The sequence below is a fragment of the Diuraphis noxia genome, unplaced genomic scaffold (genome assembly GCF_037042655.1).
Source record: "Diuraphis noxia isolate RWA-SAM2 unplaced genomic scaffold, SU_Dnox_SAM2 contig0002, whole genome shotgun sequence".
NCBI lineage: Eukaryota > Metazoa > Arthropoda > Insecta > Hemiptera > Aphididae > Diuraphis > Diuraphis noxia.
Genome location: NW_028301712.1, coordinates 62,720,001 through 62,743,819, shown reverse-complemented (window position 1 = coordinate 62,743,819; position 23,819 = coordinate 62,720,001). Strand labels below are relative to the sequence as shown.

General features: G+C 30.4%; 1 protein-coding gene across 3 annotated transcripts in view; it reads right to left on the bottom strand.

The window, feature by feature from the left end:
- The window catches only part of LOC107161677 (uncharacterized), a 201,769-nt gene that overhangs the window by 6,638 nt on the left and 171,312 nt on the right, over positions 1 to 23,819 (bottom strand). For all 3 annotated transcript variants that reach the window (XM_089218654.1, XM_089218656.1, XM_015508183.2), the window contains 2 exons: positions 13,982 to 14,185; positions 12,833 to 13,031 (listed from right to left, as the gene is read on the bottom strand). In XM_089218654.1, coding sequence (XP_089074780.1) covers positions 12,833 to 13,031; positions 13,982 to 14,185 — 403 coding nt within the window. The remainder of the gene's footprint in view (positions 1 to 12,832; positions 13,032 to 13,981; positions 14,186 to 23,819) is intronic.

Below are 23,819 nucleotides of genomic sequence, written 5' to 3'. Positions count from 1 at the left end.
GAACGCTTTTAATCTCTCGGCGAACAGATAAAAGTATAAAGAGACGGAAAAAAAAATTGTAATAAACACACACAATAAAACGGATGGAGTAAGAGGCTATTGTTTTGCAGTTTTGCTACTTTTTCGTATGGTGTGGCTACATTCATTAATATAATATAACGTACAGAATAACAACAATAATAAAATAATACTTAATACTATAATATGCTCTTAATACAACAATTTAATATATTGTTATAAATACTTATAATGATTAAATATATTACAATATTGTATATGTAATATGTGTGCCTAAAATTAGTATATATAATATAGGGGTGCAAAGCCTAGTTCTCCAGATTTATTCATTTTGTATAGGTTATTTGTCATTATAGGAGTAAACGTAATTTTGGTACCCTATGTTAAGATACCTTTTTCAAATAAAAAAAGAATGGATATAAGTTTTTTATACCCACAAATTAAGGTACACGATAAACATTATACATTTGTCTCTACTCGCTGTTGAAAAATAAAAATAATAACATGATTTTTAAAAGTTCAAGGATTGAATATTTTACTATAAAATGTAGACTAATAATTTTATTAATATTAAGAAATATTAATAAGTACATAAATTAAGTACTATAATTATAATTTTGTATTTTTTTAAAATTTTAGTTAAAAATAAATTTTCTGGATTTAATTTTGTAAAATTGTTGACTACATCTTAATAGTTTATTAAATGACACATTTTGTCATGCAATTTTTTAGATTTTGAGTACCACAGTGCGACAATACGACGACGATCAATCGTTCAGGTTTAAGATAGCACGAATACCTAATAGTTTATAATTTAATTTTAATAAATGAATATAGATGAGGTCCTACACAGCTTTGATGATTATTTTAAATAAAATTAAATATTTTAATTTTCAAGTGTCTGTCATTGAGGCGCCCCGCATCCTGGCGCTCAGGGGCATCAACCACCGCTCTCTCTCTCCGTGGATCCAGAACTGGCTATTCGTCCGTTCAAAGACCATGGGTTCGTAACCCAATTTAATGGGCCACAGAAAATCAACATCCCCTCGTAAAAACTATAATTAGTTTTTACACGGCATCCGCTGCAATGTTGAGAACCCCTTGTTTAAAAATAAAGGTCGAGTTTATTGCAGCCGTTCGTATAGCCTGTCTGGTTCGGTAGGTGTAATATTATAATAATGTGTATACTATATTATTACTATAGTATGCACGGAAATGAAATGTGGATCTACGCTACCGGAGATGATCCATTTTTTGTGTTTTGTTTTCTCTGATGTTTAACTTGCTACGCTGTTGTTACTGCTGCGAAACGGGTTCGGAAGTGATGGGGTTTGCGCTTTACGAGGGTCATAAAACCGAAATAGTTTCGTTAAGCTCCAGTCTGGGCGCAAAGAGAGAGACACAAGATGCGTTATTATACGTTGAAAAATATAACACCGGACGTGCAACAAATGTTTAGTTTACGAGTAGAACGAAAAAAGTTCTCTACTTAATGATTATTATTGACTGCAGCGAGCGCGGAAAATGTAATAATAAAGGAAACCGAAACGACGGTCGGTTAGCGAGTGGAAACGAAACGGTATAGCGTAATGCACTGGTAATACCGCGGCAACGAGAGAGGAGTACCTACACGATTTATTTGTTTTGTTTTTTATCATTGAAAACATAAAAACGTATGGCTTGTATTCGCGGCAGGTACCTACGTTATTTCTGATGTACAAATATTTACTGCGCGTGTTGAGCCCGCTGCAGAGTGGTTATTAATTTTCTTACCCACTATAGTCCTTTTTTCGTATTCAAATGTTATCCTAGTGTTTTTGTTTGAATTAAAATTTATATAGTTTTTGAGTTAATCTACCAGTTATTTAGTACTTAAAGACCTATTTTAAAATACATAGATTTTTTACGGAATGATAATATTCTACGTATAGGACGTGAGCAGACGACTTATTGAACATTTTTTATGCGTTTAAATCAAAATTCGAACAAGCATCATAGTTTCTGAGTTATTCTAAGCTATATATGTATCACGGATAATTATCTATTGAATATTTGAATGGAACATAAATAGGTATGGGTTTAAGATTTACACAGCTATAAGGTTATATACATTAAGACGTAAAATAGACGTTAATCACCATTCACCAATCAGTGATGTTAAGTTAGTCTATAGTTTTTTTTTGTAATTATTTATAATATACATATTATCTCCATAATATAGTTAGGTTTAAGCCCATACTCACTTATTAGTTCATTGTACACAAATTTTCAATAGACAATTATCCTTGATACATAAAGTAGAATAACTCATAAACTATATTTGTTCAAATTTTAATTTCAGGAGGTAGGTATCTAAAAATGTATATTCAAGAAATAATCCACTTTACAATTAATATAACTTATTACTTAAAAAAAAAAAAGTTAGTCAAGAAAGTCACGAAATCCAATAAAATATTTCAGTATTTAAAATCATGAAGTCTTTATAATATAATATTTTAATATTAACTACATTTCAAATTCTATGAAACGCAATAGATGAAACGAAGAATGAACACGACTGTAAAAAAAAAAATCAGTCAGCAAATAAGTATAAAGTATTTACTTTAATTCACGTAATCTCATTGGTGTAATTATTTTTAATGTTATCTTAAACTTTCAAAATACTATTTTAACTATAGTGTGCGTTATATTTGATTCGGCAGTTGAATTATACGTATAAATCGTACAATACACACGACTTACTAGATATATATTTAGGTCTATATCTCGCGGCGATTATCGTTTAATATATTTTCGCGTTCTGGTTTGGATTTATTCTACTCCTGAACGGTTTCACATTAAACGATTAAACGATTCGCATTTCGCGGCTGTATATAACAATTATAATCTTATCAAATGTACATCAAACACTACAGTATACCATCAATTAGTACACCTATATATGTATATAGGCATATAGTTACTATAATATATCGGACATGCATATATATATATATATATATATATATATATATATATATATATATATATGTGAAAAGTCGTTATCATTACGACTTTCTTAAAACAGTTCTTGAATTCTTGATTTATACCTAGGTAATAAATAATAATATAATAGCTACGTATATGTATGATATATATATGTATCATCTAGTGAGCTCGCTCACTCGAAACCAAGTTATAACTGGAACTGTGTCGTTCGAATGGCGAACAACAAACAAATAAATAAAAAATAGCCTCAAATGTCTCATCGATCGTTCGATAATATTTTCAGTTGGCACATTATAATATACATCAGGATTAATATATTAATATTGTAATGAACGGTCCGCGGGAGCCGGAAAGCAAAAACGGTGGTACGAACCGTTAAATTCGAGTACAAAGTGCCTATTCTACTATATACAGCTTTATATATAATATAGCCAATATAGGTACAACAATAATAATTAATGCATTTTATACGTATACATTTATGATCATATGATGCGGTTTCCACTCGAAAAGACTTAATAATAATAATAACAATTGACATTTAACTGCGTTGGCGGTAGTCAGTTGCTTGCGTTATTAAATTTTCGAACTCGAAAGTGGGTTGATGTACGGCGCTGTGCAGCTATACGTCGATAAGAATATTACCACTGATCGTTATGATATTGAGAGAACGGTTTATTGTATCTGTATGGTTTTGTTATGATGATTTAAGATATTCTGGTATAATATCTATTGGTATATTTCCAATGTTGATCATTATAATTTTTATTTGATATTCGTTCGAAAGGTCAAAGGATCAACGCATTCACATAATATTGTGGACACGTATTTCGCACGACGTGTATAATATGCCTACTGCTTGCCATCAGTCTTTCCCAAACAAAATAATCGTTTTCGTTAATTTTTTGGTTTATGAATTTATCCGCCATTAGTGCAGCGACCGGTCTTAGAGAAAATCCGAATTAATGAATAGTTGCACAGGTGGGTGAGACGCGTGGCTGGAGAAATGTGCATTATCAAAATATTGTTGTTTAGCTGTAATAGGGAGTATACAAGCAGATACCTACCTGAGAATAAGTTCGCACTTAAACTGTGCGTGCTAATTTCTGGCGAAATAATAATTTCGAAAATATTATTCTCTCTTTGTGCGTATATAAGTAGAAGATGGGGGGGGACATATTTTCGAGTGTGTGTAGATATAATTCGGTGTGGATGGTATGTATCGATTTCCAGTTTTTCGACGTTTTATTATATCCTATGCGTAAACACAGTTGCCCAATGCCCAACGCCCAAATTCCCTCTTTCGCGCGCGCACACACACACACACACACACATGTTTGTGTAGTTGTTTATTAAATTACATTCATGGTGATAATAATAATAATACATTATAATACAATTTAAGATACAAAACTTAGATACGGTTTGAGTACCTACCTATATGGGGTTAGCTTTGTAGGCATATCGTATAAAGTACCTACCTACTCGCATAATATCATATTAAACACACATTATAAATTTATAATATATATTACAATAATAGTATAACTGGTATAAATTGCAGCTATTATAATAATATTGCGTATAGGTAACCTAAACCATAGGTATATAGTGCTATCAGCCACTGCGATTTGCACTACTAAATAGTCACCATGGAAATATAATACCTACGATGTGTATGATAGTATTCGTATTACGCATAATATAATAATAATATTATAATGTCTGCAGTGTGCGGTGCGATTGTCGAACGATGGCCAGGAGGGTGGGAGAGAACGGAAAGCGGCGAGAAATTAATTTACGAGAAATCTGAATATTATCTTACAGACAATATACCTATATATGTATATATATACATCGTTCACCATACTATTATTATTATATACATGCACAACATACGCATACTCACTGAGTATTACTCAGTACTCACGAGTATGCAATATTATATTATGTATAGAGTTGTGTGTATATACCGGCTGATCCATTTAACGCAAAACGCGATCATATGGTAAAAAAAAAAACAAAACTATTAACAATTTTAAAAATATTTTTTACATATTATCACGTCTTTATTATCGTTATCATTTTTAAATTATTTTTAGATTCTGAACGAAGTGATGAATGTATTGATTTTACAATGATGTGTGTTTTTTTTTTTTTTTGTGTCTGTGTACAGCATAACTAGTCGAAATTATGCTTCGATTTCAAACTTTGGGGGTGGTTTCCGATGTAAAATTGAAGATCCTTGGTGCATTATAGAGGTCAAAAGTAAACATTTTCCAACAGTTTTCAAAAAAATCGAGAAAAACAAAAAAAAAATGACAGAAAAACGGGAATTTTTACGCAAAATCAGTTTTCGACCAAATCGATTTTTTTATATGGTTGTAATTAAAAAAATAATCACTTTAAATACTTGAAATTTTCACCAAATGTTTATGTTAGTGTTATCTATATACAGTTTAATTTTCAAAAATTTTTGACTTTTTTTGAGTTATTTATAGACCACTGAAATTTACACTTTTTTTGAGAATTTTTTTTTGAAGTGTCGGTAAAAAAATGTTGGACGACCAAAAAAACTTAAAAATTTAATACAAGGTTCCTTATAAGTTTTTCTTATTGTAGCTAAAAAAAATTAAAAATCGTAAGTCACAATTTTTTTTAATAAGCTTTTATAGTTCAAAATTTTACGAAATCTGTCGAAAACGCGAAAATTTGCAAGTAATTTTGAAGTTGAAAAATCATAAAATTTTTTGCGTTTATAACTAAGGATTAAAAATACAACACTAAGTTCTCCATAAGTTTTCCTTCAAGTAGCTATAGAGAAAACTCGAAGTATCATTATAGAAAAAATTTTAAGTGCGTTTGAATTTTAAATTTTTACGAAATAGCGTAACGATAACGATTTATCCTGAAACGATTTTAAATATTTGTTATTATTCAAAAAGTATAAGTCCTAGATACTTGAAAATTTTACCAGTTATTAGGATTCGTATTTTCTTTACATGATTAAATTTTTAAAATATTTTGACTTTTTTTGAGATATTTATAGACGACTGAAATTTTCAATTTGTCTGAAAATTTTTTTTTGAAGTGTCGATAAAATTTTTTTGGCCCTATCAAAATACTTGAAAATTGAATACAAAGTTCCTCATAAGTTATTCTTAAAGTGATTAAAAAATTATAAGAATACATAGGCACAATTTTTTTTTATAAGCGTTTATAGTTCAAATTTTTACGAAATCTGTCGAAAATGTGAAAATTTGCAAGTAATTTTGAAGCTGAAAAATCATAAAATTTTTTGTGTTTATAACTAAAGATTAAGAATACATCACTAAGTTTTCCATAAGTTTTACTTCAAGTAGCTATAGAGAAAACTCGAAGCGTCATTATAGGAAAAATTTTAATTGCGTTTGAATTTTAAATTTTTACGAAATAGCGTAACGATAACGATTTATCCTGAAACGATTTTAAATATTTGTTATTATTCAAAAAGTATGAGTCCTAGATACTTGAAAATTTTACCAGTTATTAAGATTGGCATTTTCTTTACATGATTTAATTTTCAAAATATTTTGACTTTTTTTGAGATATTTATAGACAACTGAAATTTTCAATATTTCTGAAAATTTTTTTGGCCCTATCAAAATACTTGAAAATTGAATACAAAGTTCCTCATAAGTTATTCTTATAGTAATCAAAAAATTATAAAAATACATAGGCACAATTTTTTTTATTAGCATTTGAAGTTCAAATATTGACTTAATACGTAAAAATTACGGCAATGTTCAAATTATCTTAGATAGAAATTCATAAAAATTTTTCTTTTTTGATCTAAGATTGGAAAATTTAATACAAGGCTCCTATCATATTTTTACAATAGCAGTTGAATAATAAAAGAAATGCGTAGTCACAAATTTTTTTTATAAGCCTTTAAAATTCAAATTTTGACTAAATACGTAAAAATTACGGCAATGTTCAAATTATCTTAGATAGAAATTCATAAAAGTTTTTCTTTTTAAATCTAAGATTTGTGAATTTAATACAAGGCTCCTATCATATTTTTACAATAGCAGTTGAAAAATAAAAGAAATATATTGTCACAAATTTTTTTTATAAGATTTTACAGTTCAAATTTTGACCAAATACATAAAAATTACGGCAATGTTCAAATTATGTTAGATCGAAATTCATAAAAGTTTTTCTTTTTAATTCTAAGATTTGAGAATTTAATACAAGGCTCATAATATACTTTTGCAATATCAGTTGAAAAATAAAATAAATATATAGCTACATTTTTTTTTTACATGCATTCAAATTTTAATTTTGACAACATACGTAAAAATCACGAAAATTCGTAAATTATTTTATTCTATAAATTCATAAAAAATTTACCTTTTATACCTAAGATTTGAAAATTTAATACAAGGCTCCTTACAAGTTTTTCAATCTTTATCACAAAAAAAATGTCCATCGGAAATTCAAATTAAATTTTTATTAGCATTTGAATTTCAAATATTGACAAAAATTCGTCAAAACCATGAATATTTGCAAATTATTTTGTAGTTCAAAATTCATAATATTGTTTGTATTTATATCTAAGGTTATACAATTTAACACCAAGTTTTCCATAAGTTTTGCTTCAAATAGCTATAGAGAAAATTTGAAGTGTCATTATAGGAAAAATGTTTTGAGCGTTTGAGTTTTAAATTTTTATGAAATCGCGTAATGATAACGATTTATCCTCAAACCAGGTATTCGTATATCTATGATAATATAAGGTATTATGAATTATGATAACTACACTAATTAATTAACCGTGCCTTATGCAAAATGCGTCTTAATTGATATAAATCTTATAAGTCTTAAATAATATTTGTTTCAAAATAGAATATATGACAATATTTAAATATAATATATCCTAGACTGACAAATCATCTCCGTTCAGAATCGTTTTTCGTATACAATGATACCTATCATTGCATTCAAATTTAATCCCATTCATTACAGTAACCTACTGTACAGCAGAGCGACATCCACGACTTACCCGCTTTTTTATTTATAAAAATTGAATTTTAAACGAGTGGTTTATGTGATTTGAATATTTAAAGTTTATATTGGTAGAGGAGTGAAGTATAGTAGCTGGTACAGAGGTATCTCGAAACTCACAATTTATTGGTCAACTATACTCAGTTCGTCTTAACCTAAAATACTTATAATATTCTGCTATGGAATATTAAATTAAAAATGTATGTTATCATTCAAATGAGTAAAAACTATTACAAAAAGTATCACGTACAATTTTTTTTTAAATATAATTTTCTTACTACTTAAAATCATATGTAAAAGAAATGTTTTTTTTAAACGTTAGTATCTTAGACTTTTAGTAATTAAAATACTATAACTGTTTTTCATTGTATGTATCACCCCGTATATATTATATACGAATACAACGATTACAATAACATCGAATATAATACGCGAGCATATTTATTTATGTACAAAATCGTTTAGGTATGACCGCTGATAATATCAAAATCTTTAAGAGTCCCCTGATGCATTATATTACTTATTCGAATGTATATATTGTATAATATGCGTGTGTGATCTGCCGCAATGTATATTGGAACGTTTAGCGATAATCCAATAGATATTATATATTATTATTATTTATTTTAATATAATATAGCCGCAGAACCGTAATATTCAAGACATGCATATATACGATATCAGCAGAAAAAAGAAAAATTGAATAGATATTACAACAGCATTTTTTAAATAATATATTTTTCTTGTCCCTATCATAATATTATGGTTGCATCAATTATTTTATACTGAAGATTAAATAATATGAAATGAATATTGAATATTAAAGGTATGATAAAAAAATTGTACCTATTACCTGAAAACCTTTTCACATATTTACTTGTTGCATTTTTTTTCATCCACATGTAAATTTGTAATGATTTTTTTAGGGTCTAGTAATAAATTATCTGTATACAATTTGGTAGATGCATAGGGTTGAAACAATCATCATGAGAGGACTCTGTAGTTCTGTGAGAGTATCTATGACCTTATATTGCTTTCATCTAATTTTTGGTTCATTTGTTTTAGTTCTCTATATCTTTGTATTCTGTAAATAACTATTATTTCGAAGAAAAAAAATCGTACCTATGTGGCTTTAATTGAATGCAAATTTGTTATTTGCTTTATTTTTGTTTCATCGATGATGTCTGATTTAATTTAAATATAGACATTTTAATAAAAGCAATCTGATGTAGAATAATAGGTAACACTAAAAGACTACTTGGATTTTGTAATCAATCGATAGTGTAATTTTGTGTGTAATAAAAACTTTTTTCTATATTTTATTACGTATCGAAATTCGGTCCACATTGACCGAGAAAATTGTTGTATAATGAGTTAAACGGATCGTCCTGTACACGCACGCGATAAAAATAAAAACTATGTATATAGCATAATATATAGAACTTATACGCCCGTATCGCTGTCTGTTTAATTAATATAATTGTGTATTATGAAGCTTCGGAGTACGCGGTAAGAACGATTTTGTTTTTGGTCTCATGGGTGTCCTCTTTAAAAGGTTTCACTTCGTTATATATACACACACACACACACACACATATATATATTACAACAACAACAACAATAATAATATTATAATGTTTTATGTGTCGTCGTTAAAACATGGATATCTTGTATGCGCACACAGTATATTCTTAATAATATAATATAATAATACAAAACGGGTTTTCTCAAACGAACCCGCGTTGTTTGGAGTAATTCGACGTCTGTATTGCCCAGATAACTCGATGTTCTTCCTTTTTAATCCACCGATTACCACAATATAAACAGGGCGATTTGTCTGGCACCGTGAAGAGTTTTTCTCGTTGTTTTCAAAAATTTTATGAGATCTATCGAAATCTTTTTCCCGTCAAGTTGTGATTTGTAATTTGTAACCTATATATATTACTCTCAGCTGTAATATTTTCATTGATGTATTTGTCGGTACAACTACTAAATGGTGCAGAGTATCGATTTAAATGGCCAACAGGTAACAACTAGGGTTTTGAATTTTTGACTACCGAGCGAAAAATAATTTGTCTAAAATGTTGATGTCACCTACATAAATAGGTATCGAAAAAAAATAGATAAGAAATTAAAAAGCTGCGCGTTCAATATTTAGATATCTATATAATATTACTTTAAGCGCATCAATATTTTACTATCAGTTTTTTGCTTCGAGGAGACAATGAAATCAAAAACTTAGTGATAGCCATAAACATGCGGGTAATAATATGACGGTATAAACAAATATTAGAGCACTATATAAAACGTAAGGATTGTGCAATACCTACATGATAGAAACCATGAAGTGCCTAGTAGCTATATGTAATAATATCATCTTAAGTGTTCGAAAATGGTTCAAAATGAAAAACATTATCGTTTTCAAAACGAAAATTGCCGTTTTAAGACCCCAAAGTCTGCACTACATGGCAAACGTATATAATTGTTATTATACATGTAATGATATTATGTAATAATATTTAGCGAGTTATTTTCGGCAAGGATGCAGCTTCATATTATGCTAACCGCCCACAAAGATGTACTGCAATAATTATGGTCAACTATAAAATAATGTTATCGCTTAAATTGTTCACGATTGTTGTGTAGCTTGTGTAGCCTATACGCCGCGGCGCTCTCGTGCAAGATAATAATCTAACCTACATAATAATATAATATAATATTAATATGTATACAGTATAATGCGTCCTATATTATTATGTATATAATATACGTATAAGGTATTGTTCCGGAGTATCTGACGTATTAAAGCGTGTAAATATATAGCGTGCTGGAGACTCGTTATTTACACAATAGCAACGCGTATGTAGTTAAACTTACAATACGGGCGGCATATGTGCGGCAGTATAAACAGGCAACAGTCTCTCGACAACGCGGTCAAAGCATAATACATATTATAGGTACCTATATAATATTATTATAATAATATGTGTTATTGTGTTATGTATATACGAAAAGCTGGTACATGAATTAGTCTCTGAAAACGTAACTATATATAAGATGTATAATAGTATAATACACGTTGTCGTGACAGTAGTTAACCGCGCATATACACAAAAATACGAAGAGAGTAGATTTTTTCTTTGCTATTTAATGGAAGCAAATTTGTATCGATTTTTAATAAGTATGATAATATTAATGTGTAGATAGATCCTAGTTGATAAAATTATATTGATATACCTACTATTTATTATATTATTATTAACTATACTTTCGCAATTCGAACTTTCCTTGAAATATTATCGTTTACACGAGCAAAGTTTATCGTAGTGCGTTTGATATTCTATATATTTTTTTTAAACACGATTAAATATGCTCGTAAATTCATATTTACCTACTTGTATAAAAAAAAATATTGTGTACAGATATATTCAGACCTAGCCATAAAATATACTGTTGTGACGAATTAAATACATAAAGTTATAAAGTCCCATAAACGCATAACTTTCCATCATTTTTATTTGGTCATTTTAGTTTTTAAAGTAAAAGTTTGAAAAATATTTTATTCGTGTTCAAAATTAACCCCATGATAGAATCGATAAGATTTAAAGATATCTAAGAAACATCTGACAAAGTGATTATAATGTACGTTATAAAATACTTTAGTAAAAAATGCATAAAAAACAAAATAGGCACTTGAATCTGTAAAATGTCGAAATGTGCGAGCACCGAATTGGCATAGACTAAAAAAACTTTTTAATATTTTTCATTCTTAGCCATTCTAATAGAACACAATGCGATCGACTGGAAAATAATAAGCCAAGCCCTAGTTCAATATATGTTATATATATTATGGGTTATGATAATATGATGTATGATACGAACGTTATATACTTTCGATTTCGACATTCTCGCGTGCAGGAGAGGTTTAGGTCATATGCTTGTCGTATGCATGTGGAAACACATACCTATATATATATATGTATTATCGTTCAGTACTAATGAGTGTCAGGTGCGAAGGTGAACTGTATTTATATGATATCAAAATGGTTCCGATTCACAGAGCAATGCTCACAACTTTCACCGTCAAAACTCAAAATTTTAAGTGTTATTGTTTGCGTTTGTGCGCACGTTTTCACTCAAGTTTCGACAATAATTAATAATTATTACATTATTACGAATTTACGATACAACACGTACGTGGAATCTGTCGGACAGTTTGCACATCGTATAATAATATTATATTGGTCGAGTTGGAAATATTCGTATATATATATATATATATATATCGATATTGCAATTAAACTATTTAGTATCGCACCGGTGACTATATAAGTATAAACGGATGGTTGAAAATCGATGGTCTGATTTTAACAAGACAATGATAATGCGAACACAAGTTATAAGTCCGTAATTCGAATAGAAAAAATAATCTGGGCAACTCAAGTTGTTCGAGAGTATTTAATTCAATTATTGTGTGATTATCCTCCTAGAATTTTGGGAGACGTGCACATCATACAAAAGTTGTTTATTTTGTAATTATTACGTGTTTGTTTTATAACAATAGCCTTATAAAACGTATAATATAATACGTATTTATAGTATAATTAATATTTTAAAAATCGATAAATAAAAGAACATTAAGTTTGGTCGTCGGTGGGTGGATGCGGCGTTCGCGCACCAATTCAAGTTATAGTTACAAATTCTTATTAATTTTTACCCACCATCGTTTTCATACTAAAATATCTGTACTTAATAGTTTGTTTAGTAAAAAATGACTTACCGTGGTCCACGCTTATTGGGTCGCCGCAAGAGTCACAGTATTCGGCAAACAGTCCGTCGAAACACTGCAGACAGTAAGGCCGGCCGTCTCTCATTATGTATCTCTGGCCCCCGAGTTGCTTATCGCACTCCAAACATGCAAAGTGTTTCATGTGCCAAGCTCGACCTTCTGCTTCCGTACATTCGTCAGCCAAGATAATCTGAAAGCACAACATCACACGATAATTAATACAAATGAATACAAATATACAGCGGCCAATATTGTGAAAATAATAATATATAAAATAACGTTAAGTTGATCTGGGTAACGAGATTAACGCGTAAAATATTGTGCATAATGTCATATACAATATTCTGTGAAAAGCATAATATAATATAATAATTATATTTTTCAGCCCACTGTGTTAAAAATAAAAATAGGTTTATTAAGAGGATCGTCGTTTTTCATGAGTTTTAATGGAAAATTTTCACGAAATTTTAATACAAATTCAATATATTTTACATGCAGTCCCATGGCGTCGATGTTGTGGTTGCTGCAGCATGATTAGAAAGTGACGGAAAACTCGTTGAATTGTTTTGACGCTATCACTGCTTTTGATAAAATTTTAAATCTCAAACACTGATTGTGAAATCGAAGAAGATGATATTTTGGAGAAAATTATTTATCCGTTTTTGAATTTATTTGCTTCTCATAATTATTTTACAATTTAAAATGTTTCAAGTTTTAACTATTTTTTAAACACTTCGTTGATATAATGTTTTTTGATATGCACAATTTTTTTTAATGGGCATTTGTTTACTATATCAAAATTGGTGTTAATTTTTATTTGTGTAACTATTACAATATTCCTTACAAACCAGTAAACCACCATATAACGGTAACATCGTTATGACATTGTACCTATACCTATAGGCATCTTGTAATATTAGACGCGATTGGGGGAGGATTAGGATGGCATCTTGGTGGGTGGGAAATATTTTCGACGAACAATGTAGTTAGACTAACATAATATTTTGTATGAGTGAGTAGAAAAATTGCGGTAACCTATACACCACCACGTCTGCATGATTGCTCGTGGATCAAGATGTTTAAAACGGAAGGTTGCGTGCTGAATATTGTCATCTATATAATATTGTGTATATACTATACCTCATCACAAGCCGAACACCTGGGCTTGAGCGTTTCCGCGTGATGTCGACCGCAGTACACGTGGTCGTCTTTGTAAAAGTATATGAGGTCGACGAGTATCTCTTTGCACACACGGCACGTGAAGCACGCCGGATGCCACGCCGCGCCCGATCCGACTCTGCTCGCCGTCACCGCCATGTCGCCGGGCTGCAGGGTCTCTTGACACTGTGGAATAACGACAACGGTTTAATTCAAAATATATAGCCCGAAGAATATAATATGTAAAATATAGTTGTACGACATTCAAGTAGCCATACAAAAAATGTAATATAATATTAAAATGTGGCGTATCTTCTGGGGTTTTCACATAATTTTACACACAGAGATTACAGATACCTATATCGCCTGCAGGGAAGTAATGGCGATAACAATAGATAGGCGTCGTTCTTAATAAACACGCCACACTTTGTGTTTTTAAATTGAGGAAAAACACATAATAAAATCACGGATAAAAAAACCTATTCGGGATCATTAGATTTAAAATTATATAAACGCAGGCTATTTATTAATTCCAAAAATTTAAATGGTTTTTAAAAAATAATAAAATATATTTAGGACGCCAAACCAATATACTGAATGTAACAGATTTATTTTCCTAATGCTATAACTTTATTTCTATTCAATATTTTTAAGTTTTTTTTTTTGTAATGATTCCTCTAAAGCTCTGCATTATAATATTTTCATGTTATATTTTATCTTTTTACAACTAAAATTTAAAAATTTAAATTTTGTATTAAATTTTTTACTTATAATCTAAGATAGCTATTTTATAAATAAGTATTTAAAAATAGTTTTGGCGTTTAAAACTTTTAATTTGGTTATGTCATCAATTTTTAAATAATTTCTAAAGTTTAAAATAAAAATGTATTTCTTGCTAATCAGTGGTTTTTTATCATTAAAAGGTAGGTAATAAATAGGTAATAAATACATATATATATTTTATGTTTATCATTATTTAACATGATCACGTTTCGCATATGTATACAATCACCATTAGTCAAATAGACCTGTTAAACCCTGTATAATATAACAAAATAATTATTTATTTATAAAAAAAAAATAATCAATACTACAATAAAGTGTTTTAAAAATGAATTCTTCATTTTTAAACTCAGACAACCACTGGATCATGTATCCTTCTAGGGAATGTATAGAACTTTTACGGCTCCAGGTAATAATAAGTATATCAGATTATCAGCTATGCTATACGTTCCTCAACAATATGGTTCATCGTTTGCGCCTTTCAGTCGGCTTCATATGCCAAACCTATATATAGGGCTGAATCATATTATAATATGAAATATTATATGCTTTTAACGTATGTGCACAACATTGTTAGCTTTGTATTTGCAGGAATTTATGTTATGGCGAAGGAGAGGATCGCATAACCGTTTTTTTTCTTTTGTTTCGATTGCGTTCAGTGGAACGAGCGTGGCAAAATAGCTGCGAAAATTCGAAAATCGAAGGGATGGTCGGTAAATCAAAAATTCACTATATTAATAAATATGTACACTATTGACACCGGATAAACATTCAATTTTGTTGAACGCGTCTCGTGCTTCATATTTCAATAACTTCAAACAGGTAATTAAAACCCTACACCATTGCTGGTTCAATAAATGAATTCGGTATAAAACGAGAACTCCAATATTGCACTCCAGTCATCCACGGATGTTTAGACTAGGATTGAAGTCAAAAACCTCGGTCACACCATGTTGGCTGTAAAATGATCCTATATATAGGTAATATTATTATACTGTGCTACACCGTGTAAACGTTAACACATTTTTTTCTTTGGTGCGTTCAAACGGATCAAGCGCGCAGGTAATTATTATTAAATTACGTTGTGATTTTTTTTCTTTCTATTATTCATATTATATTGTATATTATTTACACAAACATCATCGCGCGTATTACCTACACTATTACGGCGTCATCGGAGTAATGAGCCGGTAAAGCTGTTATTATACAAATTATGTAAATACATAATAATACGATACCGAAAAAGTTGTGAATAATCAATGTGATGATAGGGATAGTATAATACTATCATCATAAGTCCACAAAACAGAATTCGTAAATTACGCGATATTGCAGCTTCATTTAGTCGTATATATTTTGTGAATATTAAAAACTATCACTATTATAATATAATATTTTACAAACGAAAATTTATTTTTCAACCGACGAAGACAAAAACCATTTTTGAACTGGAAGTAATAGTATATAATTTTGACAAAAATATGCGATGAAAATTATTACGATGAAAGAAAATAAAAGCAGATGAATGTTAAAATTATAGAGGGGAAACGAACCGATGTAGCTTATCACAACGAAATATGACGACGAACATTAGTTTTAATATTCTACGCATTATACATTTTACCAAAATTAACATTCTTTATGTTATTCTGACAAAATATCAAACTACGATAAAAATATATAATATGTATTTAACAGTCGTATAGTTACTAGTTATACACTTATACATTACTAAATAAATTTCAATATTGATGTACATATATAGTCAAGTTTCAAGCCATAAAAGTGTTTATTTGATGACTTTAATGACTACCTATTTTATTAGATTTGACATAAATTGTATACGACATGAAAACGTACAACCCTATTATAAAAGTGGTTTTTTTTAATGGAAAAAAAATCAATTTATACAAATTTGAGACGGACGATAAGCGAATAGATAACAAAAAAGTGATAAAATCTACAGCGTCGTATCATAAACAAAATTATACAACAAATAATATATAATTATAAACATAATAAAACTAATGAAATTTCATGAAATAAAAGACTAGATTTACTGTTTCGAGCGCGATTGGCACAATGAATACGTTAACCTTGATCAGTAAATCTATGAATACCTTTATTTTAATTTCAAAATTAATTCATTTTTTTTTCTGATGTAGGTACCTACTTGTTTACTACGCACTTGTTTTCAAACTATTTATATAGATCCTTGCTACAGTGAACGAGTGAGTGTAGTAATTTTAAGATCCAAATTTATTTTAAATAATAAAATTAAGTGGTTCAACATTAATCGACATTTTGTTTTTAACTTTAATTGCACTGAACGTGTGTTGGTGTTATTTTCTATACAGGTTTACTCAACGTTTATGGTGGGTATCATACTGTGGTATAAAAGTTATAACATGTCATTATGGGAATAGTTAGTGATGAATATATCATATATAATTAATTTAAACGGCAGTTTCCAAGGCAATTACCGGCCTACCGAGTTTTGAGAGCTTCTGGTTCTATCTGGGCATGACAGGATGTCTTTGTCCGCCGCATCGATGTCAATACGACATAGTTAATAGTTATACATAATAATGGATGTGGACGTGATAATGTGTGAACGGTGAACATTTAAGACAACATAATATTCCTCAATCACTGAACGGTAATGTTGTAGAGGACTGAGTAATGAGTATAGCTAACAAATGATTTTTTTTGTTTTTAATTTTAAAAATTATAATAAAACCGTCATTACATTTTTAGTGAAGTAGAAAAAAAAGCTTATATCAATTGATATACTTTTATATAATGTTAAATGTACTAATGTATGTATTGTTTTCTATTTGCAGCAGATAATACAAAACGTTAATAATTAAAACAAATACACGGTTGATATGTGGAATTTGTTTCCAATACATTTTATAGGTTAGGTTAGCCGTTATAGGTATAGTTTAGCCGGTTAGCGAAATATCTGGAATTCAATCATCTAGTGGGTTGAATAATGATACATAAGTGCCTATAAACTACGAATCGAAAATGCACTACTGGTATTGATTGTCGATTACAGAATGTATGAAATAGTTACAGGGTAATTAATTATCATGCACACTTAAGAGAAAAAATAAAAACTATTTTCAAACAGGTTTCAAGTCAAAATTACACATCATCTCGTATAATAATAACGTTTGCTATTTTAAATTGCCCAGAGCGTAATCAAGAAGTTGTTCGAATGATGGAACATATTTCTAAGTAAAAATGACAACAAGTGTACTTTTATATAGGTATGTACCTACATATTATAGCACACTATATATTATAATATTATGCAGCCGTATAATAATGTTAAGCCACGTTTGGGTAGAAAATAAATTGGAATTGCCGTGTCGATACGAAAACGTATGAAAATGTACTGCGCAAAATGATATCATGAAAATTCGATAACGACTAGGGTTAATGTAAAGAGGAAGATCGTTGATTTTGTGCATTCGTTTCGATCGCCAATTTCGTATTCGATTCATTCGTCGGACGAATCTGAAGTATCCGAATGAGTATCGTTAAAAACAAAAATTAACTTCACTCTGTGACGCATAAATTCCAAAATGTGCCTATTATGTCGTATAGTTTCGATAATTTATTATTATTATACTTTACCATGTAGCCATGTAGGTACATCGGAGCTTGACATAATATGATTTCCAAGCGAACAACCACCGCGCGACATCTATCGTCCCCATCCAAAGTATGTTTACGCAACACCCCCCCCCCCAACTCAGTGAGGGTTTAAAGCAACAAAAGACTGACTGGACGAATAATGTTCATGTTAAACAAACACATAATTAATCCACAGACATATTATTATGCGCAGGTTTTGCGCATGCGTGTGCGCGTGTGGTTCGTCCTGTATTGGCTGTATTAGACCGCGTGCCTATTAAAATCGAACAAATTAGTGGGTGAAAACCAAACAGAGTACGGGGAATAGATCTTAGGGTGTTTGCTTTGTACGGAGATAAAAACATTAACGGTATAGTATATAGCTACAATAATGTATAATAACAACAATAATAATAATAGTGACATTATTGTTGTTGTTGTAAACGTACACGAATAAGATCTTGCCGATGTCGACGGAACCGATGTCGGATAAGAACAATAATAATACGAGCAATAACAATAATCGTCACATGTGTGTGCGATGCCGAGTCCGATCTGCAAAGAGTCGAAAAAGGACTTGCGGTGTTCTTGCAGTAAGATTAAATTTTATTTTTTTGGCAATAGAACGCGTTTGTAAGACGAGATAAAAAGCCGTTGTTTTGAAACGCCACAGAATTACTCAAATCGCACACGAGTAGGATGCAGGTCAGAAAATCCGTCGAGATACCTCTCGTGGCTATTTTTGTCACTTATTATCACCAAGAAATCAAGATGTGAAACGATTTATGTTTATACAGATAAGGGGGATTATGACGATTATGTTGAATTTTATAAGGGGTACTTAAAAAAAATTAAATCTTTTTTTCCAAAGTAAAGTATAAATTTAATAAAGGCAAATAGATTTACACATTATTATCTGGGTTTTAAATATTGTTTTTTATTCCCACGGTTACAATATTACCTATTGTGTGACAAACAATAATTATGTAGTCAATAAATAAAGTACGGTTCGTAATACATGATCAAACTTAATATTTGTAATTTTTTTAATGAAAACAAACCAGAAACACGTGACATTTTATTAAATAAGTACCTACACAAAAAACTAAAACAATCCGTTTTTCAGAGATTCGACATGCCAGACCTAGATGAAAACTATTGATTTCTAAAATATAGAATAAAAATAATTCTTTTTTCGGGAGGTCCGTGGAGGTGTTTGGGAATAATATTGGAGAGTATTACACTTGTATATTATATTCGGCTATCTCTGCAGCCAAACAATAACAACAACGATAACGACGTCAAGGGCTGGCTGGCTTAGCTCTTCGACGACGATCACCGCGCCATAAATCTCACGTTAAAAACACTTTAAACTTGCGACCGCGGGTTATAATTATTTCTCCGCGCTGTGCACCACACATGTGACTTGTCGTTAAGCGGCGGCGGCTGGAGGGATTTCACCGGGAGAGAGAAACACACACACACAAATTATGGAGAGAGACAAAGAGAAATATGCGCGTGTTGTGCGCGCAACACCCTTTTAAACGCCTATACATATATTATTATTATATATTTGTGTATTTATATATATATATATATATATATATATATACGGTGATAAATCTATTGACGCCAAGTGCCGTTGAAAGATAACAACCCATCTATCAGCCACCACCCCCGCCGTGCCCCACTGCACCGGTGCGGAGAAAACTGTCGAAATTACCGGGTTTGTTTAGCAATTATAATATATATACGAGTGTATGTGTACGCACGACTCTGCCGCCCCACTTGCCGAGCGACGGCGACCCGAAGTCGAGTGCGTATGGCGGCCGAGGGCGTCGGTTTTTCGGGTTCCGCCGTCCGTTTTTCCGTCGACGCGATAAATCGTCGAATGCCGGAGTAAAAATAATATTATATGATCTCTAACGACGAGAGCACTCCGAGAGATTTTTTTCCCCCGGTTGATTTTTATTTGATTTTCACACGAATGTGCGGGCAGAGCGAAACAAATGGAATGCATTTTTGTACACCGCTCGTCATTATATATTGTTGTTGTTGTTATTATTGTATTAACCTGCAGCAGTTATTATATTGTATACACACGATAATATATTATTTACCTACAGCGGCCGTCTCCATTTATAGGTCGAGCGCCGTTCACGGTTATTGAGTCTGGTAAATAATTAATATAATACGTATCGTTGTTATTTAGAATGCCGGACGATGAGATTGGCCACGAATGTGCGGCTATTAAATTTTTATTCCACCCGAATCCGACCAAATAATAACTGATAATAGTAATAATAATATAATTAACTCTGTCCTCGAGAAGATCCGTTGTATAACATATTATATAGTTGCTTCGCGCGCTTTGCAGTATTCTATACATGATAGGTTGTGAAACGCGTATTACGTACAATTTTGTATAGTGTACACGACCGTATTGTTTTTATCCAATCAAAACACGGGGACCGAACACCGAAGGAGAGTCGTACACGTCGGATTCCGAAGAGCAAATAACAAAATGAAACGCAACGCAATTTGGCGGTTATTTTTTTTCTCCAACGAAACGGAAAAAAATATAACGATCATCGTTGTCGTTTCACGTCCACACGTCATCATCATCATCACCATGGCAATTACATGAAACACGTGAGTGTTTGATGGCAGCATAGATGTGATGATGTTCTAAATTTTAAATCTGCGCTAGTGGATATAACATAATAATGATACCAATAATAATAATATAATATATGTTTTAGAGAATCGGTTTTCGAGTACCCTCGTCAACATAACGGTTGACGTGAATAGAAAAATCAAAAATTATATCAATCGAATTGGGTAGTGACTCGAATAACGCACGCATAGGTATATATTACAATATTTTTACATAATAACATAGAAAACTGTATTCACTGGAAACATTGATGCAGTTTACGAGGCTAACGGCGACAGCGTACGGGTTTCGTGTACTATAGGTACAATAATACCTAACGTGACATATGAATATATATATTCATATAAAAATTATAAATAAATACGTCATACGGGTGTATACGTACACCGTACATGTGGTAGATTCAATATTGAATTTTTAATTAAAATGTATACGTTGGAGGAAACTGGAAAACAAACGGATCTATATAGGTATCAAGGTGTGCAAAGAATATTATAATATAATGTCACAACTCAAAAACGTGACTTTTGAGTTAATTTTGGTTAATGATATAACATAATGATGTACCTAGCTATATAATATTATAAGTGCGTGTATTTTTTTTTTGCGTAAAACACGCTACACTTAAATTTAGTTAGGTATAATACATTTTTCAAGCATTCGTTTTATCTACAAAGTACAACGACAATATTTTATGATAAAAGATGAAATTTTAGAATTTCAAATCATTCTCCTGAAAAATCACGTATTTTGAGTTCTCACGACTATTCTTGAGCACTGACTATATACGTATATTATGTTATGATATATTAATATAACACCAGCGCATTGCATGCTGGATAAGTCTCTGCAATCGTCTCATACTTTACAACTATACTCATATTTTTACATTTTAAGTACAAAAATCTAAAATGCAGAAGACAACAGCCAAATGCAAAATAGTTTAGTGCTTTAAACAAAATGTAGCTTGAATATTATTCCTTAAAGATATTATAGTTTGCCTAGTTCACTAGAAAGCAATCGCCCTATACTCAGTCTATTTCATGTATAAAACTGTTAGGTAAGGAATTAACCATTGATTATAAATACTAAAAAATACGTAAATGAATACTTACTATAAAAAACAAAATGCAGACCAACCTAACCTATTGAATGATGATAAAGACAGACGGGAAAAATTCAAAAAGCTCACAATGCTCCTATCATATTTTTACAATAGCAATTGAAAAATAAAATAAATGCGTAGTCACAATTTTTTTTTACAAGCATTCAAAGTTTGAATTTTGACAACATATGTAAAAATCACGAAAATCACGAAAATTCGCAAATTATTTCAAACTAGAAGTTCATAAACATTTTTCTTTTTAAATCTAAGATTTGAAAATTTTTAATAATCTATAATATATCCTAGACAGATAAACCGTCTTCGCTCAGAATCGGTTTTTGTATATAATGATATAATATCATTGGATTCAAATTTAATTCCATCCATTACAGTAACCCACTTGTAACCTACTGTACAGCAGAGCGACATCCACGACTTACCCGCCTTTTTTTATCATTATATCAGTAAAATATTTCTATTGAAGTTTCCCGCAGTTAAATTTAAAATGTTTATAATTTTATACATCATAATATCTAATAACTAATAAGTAATATTTATCGAATGCTACTTAATAATCATTTTATTATCACCATGATTATGTATTGAACTGTTTTAATAATTTTTTTTTTTGTTTAAACGTTTTAGATTCTGCAAAGCGCAACGTAAACGTTACTTGTTTTATAAAACCAGCACGGTGTTAAGTTTTAACTGTGTGATTATTATTATTATTAAATTATTTTACAATGGGTAAGAAATTAATCAACGATATCATAAAATCATGAGGAGAAAATTTGTTTTAACATCACTCCAACACATTATAATACATGTTGGGATTGCAGTAAGTTTAATATTTTATTTACTTTGCACGCCATTATATCTGTCATTGTACACGATATCCGGGCAATTTACACATTATCCTATCTGAATCACACCCACTAAAATTGGACACTGCTTAATTTAGTTATTTTTTATTTTATACTTCACCTGTATTAATACAATATTATAATTTATAATGTGGACCTAGGTCGCCGACATGGCTTAGTTTTATTACGTTAGTCAGTAACTGCGATACCTTTCGTTAGTGTATAAATAGGTCTTTAATGGGAAAACGGTAGTGACAGCTGTAGTTGTTCTCTACACCATTCCTCGAAAATTTCCCTAAGACTGACCAATGTAAAATATTATAATAGTGTATACGGCATAACACTCACGAGCGAGTAACCTCGATAATTTCCGCGTCTTCGTGGTTTGTCAGTGTTAGACTAAGAGAAATATGAAATTGTCACCACGCCATTTTCTCCGATAGAGCCAAAAGATTCTTGATCAAATCGTTTTTGAATAAGGTTTTTTGGCGAATGCGTAAAATAATTTCGGTTAAATTAATCTATAGGCTAAATGACTAAGATCCTAAGATGAGGCATAACATCATGAATATTATATTTAGAATATCTAAAATATAAGTATACCGAATTTTCAAAATTTCTTTGTTAATTGTTTTGTGTACAAAATCGGCTTCCATATCACCACCATAAAAAATCGTGACGTTTAATTAGATCATCATAATCGAATTCAATAATAATAAATGTGGCAATAATAATATTCACTCATCA